Below are 10,997 nucleotides of genomic sequence, written 5' to 3' on the forward strand. Positions count from 1 at the left end.
TTTAATCTCTATAAACTGCTTTATTTTCCTACAGAAGATTGAGTTTTGTTCAACTCGACCACCTGGACGAATAGAGAGAGATGACGCTGCAGTTCAGGTACAGCTTTTTGTTTTTGGTGATCGATGATCGGGAAGATATTTAACTGGGATCTTCACTTTTGGAATTTAAGAGACTTTATCTGCGCTGTGTTATCACCTCACAAGGATCCGTCCTGACTCTTAGGCCGCTCTCTCCCACGCCGAGCGTTTCACCACAGCGGACGACGTGCCGGGTCGCAGCCACGGCTCTGTGGCTACGGTGTCCACGGAGACGCGTCCCCCCTCCAGGACAGAGGACAGGGACAGGGCGTCCTCTTCACCGCCGCCGCCGATCAGTCTGTCTGGAGAAAACAGCAAGCGATTAAGACGGTTACAGAGACGGTTACAATCCTCCATGGACACCACTTTGAAGAGGAGACTTTTTCCACCTCACCTGATTTTCTGTTGTCGTCACAGTCTGAGTCTCTCCTCCTGAGTGTCCTGTGCTTGTCTTGACCTCTGACCTCAGGCGCACTGTGCAGCTGCAGGGACAGAGCGTCTGCATGGACGTCGTGCTCCCTGTCTTTCGTGGAAATCTGTAAAAAGGAGTGAGATTAGAAAAGGGATATAGAAGAGAGGATTCTTCTTCTTTTAAAAACATCACCAGCATCGTACGTCGTTGTCACGTCCTCTCCGTGGCGGCGGCGACGGCGTCCTCTCCTGCTGCTCCTCACCGACGTCGTCGCTGTAGACGTCTGACAGAACTGCGCCACGTTACACTCAAATATTACTGTATTATTTATTTTTGGTCACAATCTGGATCTATGTACGTCTCTGTAGAGCTGACATTTAAAAAAAAAAAAAAAAAAAAAGATCTCTCTTCCTCCCTCAGGCCTTTGAATCACCTGCAGCCACTGTGCTATGTGCTATCGCCTCCGTGCAGCTGTCACGTCCACCATGAACACAACACTGCACAGCAGCAGCTATGACAACAGAGAGCCATGAGCTGGCAAGAGGAGCTACACTCAACCTGTCACTGAGACAGAGGTGGGTTTGTGTGTGTGTGTGCAGGCTCACCCATAAAGGCAGTCTCGGACGGCAGGATGGAGTCTTTGTGGACGCGTCGCTCAGGTTTGATCCTCTAACAGAAAAAGCAAAGTACCAATAAAACTCATCTCATGTTATATAATAAAAGGCATCATTTTAGAAGGATGTGGCGATCACTCACAGGATAATAGCGGCTCAGTTCAAGGTCCAGTAAGTCTGAGGAGAAAGAGAGTATTTAGTAAAGGTGTGTGAGGAGATTTCAGTGTGTGTGTGTGTGTGCTGCTCTCTGACCTCCGTCCTCTTCTCCCTTCATGAGCCTGATTCTGCGTCGCTGTTCTCGTAGCAGCGCCTGCTGCTGGATGTCCAGACTCTGAGCGTCAGTGGGAGGATCAGGGAACATGTGAAGGACTTCCTCACGAGACGCTGTTTCTGGAAGAACCAGAAGGTAAGAAGAAGAAGAAGAAGAAGAGGCTCAGTCATACGAGCATTTTCTTTGTGGATTCTGCAGCTGTGTAAGTCGTTCCAAATCCACCAGTCTGGGAACAAACCCAAAACAATTTCCTCGCCGACTGCCAGTCACTGACGGACGCCTCAGATTAAAGCGACAGAGAGGTTAGAGGATATAAAGACTGGCCTGATATCGTTCTGCTGCTGAGGTTTTAGAAATACACAGATGAGAAGAATTTAAACTGTGACCTGAGGAGAATAACACCTGTGTCTCTTCTTCACCTCTGTATTTCAGCTGGTTGAACTCCCTGATGTTCTGCATGTCCACGCGTGCAGACACAGAGTAGGTTTTAGCCGTGGACGGCTCGTCCGTGTCCCTGCGCGCTGACTCAAAGGCGTCCACTGCAGGACTTCTTTGTCTTCTGGACCTGGAGCAGAATTACATAATCACTTAAAAACAGATAAACTACCTCTAATAACGTGAGTGGTGTGTGTGGACCATGTAAAACAAGAGAAACCGACACCAGTCAAAGATAAAGATTTCTCTGCTGAGAGAAATCTTTAAAGGAGATGAGACGACGGCCAGTTTGACCCAGGTCACTCTCATTAGCTCGGGGGACGATGAAGCTCTTTTAGAATCGTTACGGCAAATCAAAACCGAGACAGAATTAGTATTGTGTCTTCATCTCAGTGCATCGGGGGGCATTAGGTGAAATTAGAGCTGAAAGGGTGGACGAGCACATCTAATAGCTTTTTATGAATTATACATTTTCAGCCTGAGGGGGAGAAAAAGTGATGAAATCCCATTGAGTCTCATATGTATGGATGTATTATTATTAGTGTGTGTGTGTGTGTGTGTGTGTGTGTGTGTGTGTGTGTGTGTTACCTGTGTGGAGGAGAGTGCTGAAGTCCGTCTCTTTTATCCATCTGACCTTCCAGTTCTTTCTGCTCTTTCCTCAGGACTCTGCGGAGGGCGGACAGCTGTCTGATCACTTCATGATGACCGTCTACAAACACAGGCAGATGAGAGGATGAGTTTTTAACCATTTTATATCAACCAGTTTAGTTGCAAAACACTGTGAAATTTATTAGTGGACACAAACAATTATAATCCTCAAGACAAAAGCTGAGTTTAAATGAGTTTGTAGATTGTCCTGAACACACAAAGTTGACTTTAATTTGCCCCAAACACGTTGAGCTCAGACAGGAAGTTGATTCAATGTGAGGTGAGTGACTAAATCCAGCTTTAGTTTATTTTAGTAACACCTTTAAGTTCCTATTTCGTGTAACGTTAGCTGTTCTTTGTAAAAGCTGGGTTATTTAATCCATGATAATCTACGTTAGCTCAGCACTTTCGATTTATTATGACGCTATGCCACTTCTTTTTGTTGCTTTCTGCTTCTCCCTCTGTAGGGGGCGCCACAGTGGACGAGCCATGTAAGTCGTGTTTCCACCGAGTGGAAAGGTTCACTACTGTACGTGTTGTTTTGTGTTTCCACTCTGGCGCCCTCTGCTGGTCGTAGTGGCAAGCGCAGCAAGTGTGGAAACACAAACAGACAAACAAACACACAGAGCTGCTAAAAACAATACATTTTTCTTTACTCTTTCCCTGGAGAACCAGAGACTTGTTGAGGGCGGAGCTAGACCAGACTAGACGATGCACAGATAAAGACAAAAGTCTCACCTTGCAGCGGGGCTGTTCTCCCAGGGCCTGATGGGTAATGTGGTGCCGACACAGAGCGTCGACTCACAGCGGCGGAGGACAGTTGACTGGCGGCAGAGGATGCTCTGGACGCCACGGCGTTGGTCTGCCTCCTCTGCAGAGCTGGGACAGGAGGAGACGACTCTCTCTGTGAATGAAAAGCTTTTAATAAAAATATCTCTTTCTCTCTCTCGATGTTAACATTAACTTTTCAGGGTTGACTCTACCTCATAAATCAGAGGTGGCCTCGTCTCCTTCTTGTCCTCCCGTCTCACCGTCTTCTCCTCTTCCTGACGACGTGTTTGAGGTTCGTTCGTCCAACTTTGGTTCTTCGTCTTATTCTGCACAGAGGAAAGAAAACTGTCAATCAAATCTGGAACAGGAGGAGAAGGAGGAGAATGTCAAAGAGATGAACTCCTCACCTCAATCTTCTTCTGCTTCCTTTGCTCCTGCTCATATTCACGCTGCATACGAATCCTTTGCTCCGTCAGCCTCCGCTCTTCTTTTTCCTCCTCGATCCTCAGTCGTTCTCTCTCCTCCGCCTGCAATCGCTTGTTTTCCTCGATCTGTCGTTGTGTTAGAAGACAAACTTTAAAGGTCCAGTCAGGAGAATTTAGGGGAAATTATTTTTGAATTTCGGAATTTCTCAGAAATTTGAGATGTTTGTGTGAAATGTTGTTTTTATTCGAGCTGGTTTTTAATGGTCAATAATCTCATAAATTCAGTCCCCCTTTCCTTCTTTCTTTATATCAGTCCCTCTTTCTTTCTTTTTGCAAACAGCAATTTTACAAACCAAAACATTGCAATGACAGATTAAAACTGTGTTTTTCTGTTTTGAGAGACAGTTGAACACAGTTGGAGACAGTTGAAGATAGTTGGAGACAGTTGGACACAGTTGAAGATAGTTGGACACAGTTGGACATGGTTGGACACAGTTGAAGATAGTTGGAGGCAGTTGGACACAGAGACAGTTGGACACAGATGGACACAGTTGAAGATAGTTGGACACAGTTGGACACAGTTGGACACAGTTGGACACAGTTGGACACATACTGTACCTGTTGTTTGAGGTCTTCCTTGTATCTGTCCTGCATGCGGAGCTGCTGTGGCTTTGGTGGATCATTTAAAGCTACGAGGACAAGTGAGTGAAACACACAGTGATCCATCACAACACAAAGAGCAGACACACACACACACACACACACACACACACACACACACACACACACACACACACACACACACACACACACACACACACACACACACACACTCTGGAGACTCCTTTACCTGACAGTCGATGTGAGAAAGCAGCTTTTCCTTCCACTTCGTGAGCGTCTCCGTTCGTCTTCAGAAGGTTCTGCGTCTGCTCGTCGTTCTCTGACTGGTGATTCTTGAACGACTCCTTGTTGCTCCTGTGCATCTGATGTAGGTCGCCTGAGGACACATGGTTTTATAACTCTGTGTCGGTCTGTGTGGACGTACACGATCTCCTCTGTCTCCTCGTTAGCAAACATCAAAACCAACTCACTGAAAAGATTGCCTTTCTGGTCTTTAATGGGAGCGCCTCCACCGCTTCTGCCCCAGGGGTTGTACGCCGTCATCTCAGCCTCTATCTTGGCATCGTATCGCTCCCGCTCTTCTTTCTCTCTTCTTTTACACTCCTCTCTTTCTTTGATCTGGAAACAAGGAGGATGATGATGATGATGGTGGAAGACCCCCCCCCCCTGCTGTCTTTTCTGTTCCTGTTGTTTGTAACTGCCTCCCTCTGATGATGTTTCGAGTGTTTCTGTGCAGCTTTGATTTGACTCTCTCTCAAGAAATGAGCAGGCTAAAACGAGATTATTCCTATTATGTTATGTTGCTGCTCATATATTTGTTATTTTGCATTACCGTAATTGTCAAACCCAATGTGTGGTTATTACGGTAATTTCACTAGCGTCATTGCAGGAAGTTTTTGTTTTTCTTTGTTATTCTGGAAAAATGGGCAAAAACACTTAGTCACAGGACACTTTCTGGTACAAATAAGCAAAAAAGTCCAGACATTTTGAGGCTTAGGTGTTCAAGGGTTAACGTTGCACTAAAACCATGTTCCATCAAACATGGTTAGAAACATCCAGAAACATTCTGGATCATTTGTAAATGAAGTTAATTTACCTGCTGCCTGAGAGCTTCCTGGTAGCTCAGAGCGTTCTCTCTCCTCTGCTTGGCCTCGTCCACAGGAAGCTCACTGACCTGCAGTGGAGATGATGATGATGATGATGGTCCGTGCAGGTCAGTCACTCTGTAAATTGGAATTAACAAAATTAACAATCAAGATACTTAAAGGTGCCATATGTAAGAATGTGGCCAAAAACAGTTACTACATTCGAATTCAAAATACCAAGGTCTTTTAGGTTTCGTTTTCTGACGTAACTGGCAACCCGTGGTCGCTCGGCAGCTGATACTCTACTGACTGCAATGATTGGTAGACGGCGGTAGGTGGCGCCACATGCCAAAACATGATTTGCAGTCTGCAAAATATTTTTTTTAATGCAAATATTTTGGCTGTACTGTTGTTGTTGTTGTTGGTGAGTTCAGTTTGTTAAATGAACATTACGGACTATGGACATTCTCTTGTCTAGATGGACATGTTCAGCCTTAGGTGTTAAAGGGTTAAGACTGAAATAATCCTCTGAATAACTGATAATATGTCACTGCAGACATGGAGGCGGTAAAGGTGGAACACTGACTCAGAGCGGTGACCGGCTTTGAGAGGAGGAGGAGGAGGAGGTTCCTGAGGAGAAGCGTGGAGACTCGCTGACTCCTGCACCCGTGCAGACGAATCATCTGATGAAAACAACAAATAAGAAAGGATAAATTAAGATTATATATACTTCAATCATAAACACACACATGATAGTGGCAGCTGCAGCTGGCTGCTGCCACCATGTGCCGGCTTCTCTCCCCAACATTAAAAACAAAAACACTAAACTCAAACCAGACAGTAAATATAATGTAGTCCGATGTGGATCCATAAACTGTGTTCACTATATCTCTAACCACACTAATGAAATCCCTGCTGTGGTTAAACAAAAATGAGACTGAAGAACTGCTCTTGGCCTCTGACGTGGTGATAAAGTGACACCATGATAAATCCTCACAGTCGGAGAGTTTATTATCACAGTCGATGAGGATTAAAGCGGACGAGTCAGATCCTGTGAGTCGGTTTCTTTATGACCATGAAAACACTGACAGTACAGTACTGAGTACACATCATAAATACTGTTATATTACTGCTGCTGCAGAATGTAACACTGCAGCAGGAAATCCATCACAGTAAACACAGTTTGCACTTCATCTGGCGCCTAAAACACAATTTCACTCATCAATTGAGATGAAATTTAATAGAAATTGATTAAATTGAGACGCACAAATAGGATGCAGGCATTTATTTTTAAAATAACATGTTATTTTCAAGTTTCTTCTCCCTGATAACAATGCACAACCTGACATCATTTTTAACAATATGTAAGATCATTTCAAAAATCATGAAAATTATTCCTTAAGCGGTTTGCAAATATTTTCAACGGATCCTTGTTCAGGGCGATGCCGACTATTATGATGGTAAAGTTCAAGTCATTCCGAGATACTTTTTGTTTTTTTGAAGAAAGTCATCTCACTGTCAAAGTGCATTGAGGTAAATGGATAATTTCCTGAATTTAAAAAATTCATGAAAATTATTCCTTAAGAGATATTCAAATATTTTCAACAGATCCTTGTTCAGGGTGATGCCAACTATTATGATGGTAAATTTCAAGTCATTCTGAGATACTTTTTGTTTTTGAGAAGAAAGTCAGCTCACTGTCAAAGTGCATCAGGGCAAATGGATCATTTCCAGAATTTAAAAAAAAGGATAAAATATTATGAAAAATTAAAAGTGTTTAAGGGTAAAAAACAGTTCCCACGTGCAAAATGTATTTTATAAAGTAATTATTATGAAAGTAATAGAATACTTTGATAGTGAGGAGGATTGGGGTCCAGTGGATTCCTTGCTCCATAGTAGTAATACGCTGCATCATATGGAGTTGTGTAGTTATTAGTCACAGTTGGAGCGACAGGAGGAGGAACCCCAGCAATCCTGAAACAACAAAAACATACAAACCACAGTGAATTAACAGCAGGATTATTCACGGCAGCGTTGACGTACTGTCGTACCTTGGAACGGTGACCTCTCTCAGCATGTTTGACATCTCTCTGTGATAATCCTGGTTAAAATAATCCAGTGAGGGCAGACTCTGATCTGTCCCAGACCCAGGTGCTGTGTTTCCTGTCGTCTCCACCTGAGACTTCCTCGGTAAAGTTCTCTGCTCCGTGTTCTCAGACAGTGGTTTCTTCTTCTTCTTGTTGAGGTCTGGTTCCTTCACGGCAGCTTCCAGATCTCCTCCAAACTGCTTGATGCGCTCAGGCTGTAACACAGTGATTATTCACGACACACACATGGAAAGTGCTTACAGCAGAAAACGATTGTGAAAGTAATGTCACCTGTTTTTCAGGGTCTTTGGCTCCAGTGGCTGCAACTCTGAGCTCAAGTTTCTTCTCCCTGAAAACAGGTGAGTGTCAATCATCCTCTCATTGTTCATCCTGATGACTCTTGATGTTTTATTGATGTTTTATTGTCCTTGCGGACGATAAAGAGCTTTTTATGTTTTTGCATTTGGCAGTGGAAAAACCAATATAGTGATATAAAGTAGCGATAATTGTGCAGACGTCACAAAATAGAGCATTTTTTCTTTGCTCTGTGAACTTTGAACTGTGACGTATTTCCAAATTTCACAAACACAATCTGATTTTAAACATTTTGAGGACTTTTTAAGCTCAGATTTGTTTATAAGGTTGATGAAAATTAAAAAAATATCTCATCAGATTGTTTAGATTATGCTGAAAAAGAGGAAATAGGACACTCTATATTGCACATCCTTACAGCCTCTGTATACTCTGTGTTCTAAGAGTTAAATGACTGTGTCCAGTGTCGGTGAATAAACCCTTACTTCATCTTGTTCCTCTGCTCTTCTGCGATCTGTTTCAGAAGCTCCTGTTTATACTGCTCCTTCCTCATCTGTGAGGCCGTCTGTTCTTCTTCTGCTCCTGCACAACAACAAACAAACACATGATGAAGTCTAAGGAACCTAAAGCATCATGTAACTATGCTGCTTTTTATTTATTTACCAATCAGGAGTCCAGTAGCAAACTCGGCTGTGTCCTTGCCGGTCGCAGGGCTCCGTCTCACCAGCTTCATGCTCTCTGGTTGTTTCAGACTGTTTTTCAGGACAAAGACACACAGACACAACACATCCTTAGAATATGAAGAGAATAAAAAACTAACAGAACGACCAGTTTCATAAGTTTGACTCCAGATCTTTCTTCAGGCTCTGATTGAACCTGGTGAGTGTTCTCCTGGAGCTCGGCCATATCTAAGTATGGAAGGGATAATCAATAGCTGTCTGTGTGTTGGCTCGTTCAATCGGTGCGTTATTGACTGAGGAGAATGTGTGTGTGAGCTTCCAGGACCTGTCACTCTGACTGTGAATACTGCTGCTACATAGATTTTTTTGCTTACTTGACGACCAGGTCATTGTTGTTGTGATCGCGAACACGAGAGGCCTCTGCTTCCTTTGGAGCTCTGTCACAGAAGAAGACAGGTTAACATTTATTTAAAGATCATTATAGAGTAAAAAGTAAGCACCAGTCAAACCTCTTCTCTCTGCGTTCTCTCATACTCTTCCCCTCTTTGCTCTCAGGTTGTGGACTGTTCTTTTTCCTCTCCTCTTCATCAGTGAACGCCTCCTCCTCCTCCTCCTCCTCCTCCTCCTCAGAGCTGTAAGCTTCTATTGGTCGACAGAGCAGCAGTTGCCGCCTGCGTCGCTGCCGTCGATCCCAGGTCCTCCTGCTCCTGCCTCGGTTCTCGGCCTCGGTCAGAGTGGCGGCGTCTCTCCTGGACGCGGGGCGAGCGGCGCGTGGAGGAGGAGTCGTGATGTTTGCGTTGGTGTTGAGAGGAGGAAGAAGGGCAGCGGCTGGAGATCTCTGAATCTGTGCAGGCTGGAAGTGAAAATGACTGTTTTTAATGTAGGAACACAGCATTTGTCAGTGTGTAATGTGTGGTTTTCATTACCGTGGCGGTGACGGAGGGCGTTCTCCTCTTTAACCTCCTGGTTTGAGCTTTCTCCTGGAGGAAGAGGTTGTATTCTTTCTTACGCTCTTCTCTCAGCTTTTCCTGTTCAAGAACGTCGGTCGAGTCATATCTCATTCAGACACACGTACACAAGTATTCAAAAATAAAACACTAAAAGACTGGAGTAGACATAGTAGACCATGTAAATCCTTAATAGTAGCTTTTCTTTCTAAATAAAAACCTCATTATATAATATTTAAGGGTTAAGTGCTGTATAAATAAAGCTGGATTGGATTAGAGATAACCCAGAAGGGATTTATATGACACTGTACGAACACCAGTTCTAACAAAGTCCCTGTGGCACAAAAGCAGTTGCTATGAAACACCGAGAAACAAACGTATAATCAAAAGATTATTTCTGCTCTGAGCTGAGGTGCTGCATGAACCCACCTCTTGCGTTCCATAACGTTGATGTAAGTTATAAATTATTCTCAGCCTCATTCTGATTTTCCGTCCTTTACACAAATCATTGAAAAATTTCCCCCCAAAAAAGTCAAATTTCAGCTCATTTCCATCTTAACTTAGCTTAAAACAGAAAGTTCCTCAGTATTACAGAGATTTTACAATCTGCTTTCATTGATGAATTCCTCCAACACACCTGATCCAAATGATCAGCTCGTTATCTACCTCTGCAAAAGCCTGATAACGACTCATTCATTTGAATCTGGTGTGTCAGAGAAGGTGTAATATCTAAAACATGCAGGGCACCGTAACTTAATGTTCTTTTTAATCTGACAGTGTCAGCATATGCTGAGCGTATGCATGTATATTGTGTATTTTCTACTCTATTTACATAACCCTAACTCAATTGTCTTAAACTAATTATCTTTAATCTTGATTATTTTCTTGTTACTGTGTTCGTTCTGGACCAAACTGCCAAAGCAAATTCCTTTTTAACGTTATTAAACGCTTATCTGATCGTGATTGTGATCAGTGAACCATTAGTCAAGTCATCCCAGTCTCATAATTTGTTATGCTGTCACACACACACACACACACACACACACACACACACACACACACACACACACACACACACACACACACACACACACACACACACACACACACACACACACACACACACTAAAGGAATAAGACTCACACCTTCTCCGATAAGTTCTCGTCTATAGGCAGAGAGAGACCCTGTGCTGGTGGACGACGTTCACTCATTTTCACGTCCTTTTTCTGAAGGAAAACAACAACAAAAATCAAAAATGGAAACAGTGGTTTACATTTTTAGGGTATTTTTCCATCTTTCAGACCTTGGTGACATAGTGTTTGTAGTCCAGCTGCAGCTCCTGCAGAAGTCTCTGTTTCTTCCTCTCATACTCTGTCCCCAGCTGCAAACTAAGGTTCAACCCTGGACAATAATCAGACAATAAAACAGTAGTAAAAACCCACCCAGAGAAAAGACAGTGGTCACTTTAAGAGGTTTGAACTGTACCTCTGTCTGTATTGGGGATTATTCCTTGCACGGCTGATGCTGGAGGCATTTTTCACAGAGTTATATCTACATCACCAGATCTGGACTGTAGAGAACATACATGTAATAGTCATATAATCAACATG

General features: G+C 43.4%; 1 protein-coding gene across 1 annotated transcript; it reads right to left on the reverse strand.

The window, feature by feature from the left end:
• Positions 1-219: 219 nt before the first annotated feature.
• cspp1a (centrosome and spindle pole associated protein 1a) lies at positions 220-10,921 on the reverse strand (the record flags this gene model as incomplete). Its single annotated transcript, XM_083901486.1, has 27 exons — positions 220-380; positions 473-614; positions 694-782; positions 1,096-1,159; positions 1,247-1,281; positions 1,357-1,494; positions 1,795-1,940; positions 2,399-2,519; positions 3,197-3,362; positions 3,442-3,555; positions 3,637-3,780; positions 4,273-4,343; positions 4,505-4,651; positions 4,746-4,893; positions 5,372-5,498; positions 5,947-6,043; positions 7,210-7,334; positions 7,412-7,662; positions 7,739-7,796; positions 8,245-8,341; positions 8,423-8,511; positions 8,814-8,876; positions 9,108-9,277; positions 9,366-9,467; positions 10,533-10,613; positions 10,691-10,788; positions 10,873-10,921. 27 exons carry the CDS (start codon positions 10,919-10,921, stop codon positions 220-222), a joined length of 3,093 nt encoding a protein of 1,030 aa, XP_083757612.1.
• Positions 10,922-10,997: the final 76 nt, after the last annotated feature.

This window comes from Microchirus variegatus, assembly GCF_963457635.1.
Source record: "Microchirus variegatus genome assembly, chromosome: 15".
Lineage (NCBI taxonomy): Eukaryota > Metazoa > Chordata > Actinopteri > Pleuronectiformes > Soleidae > Microchirus > Microchirus variegatus.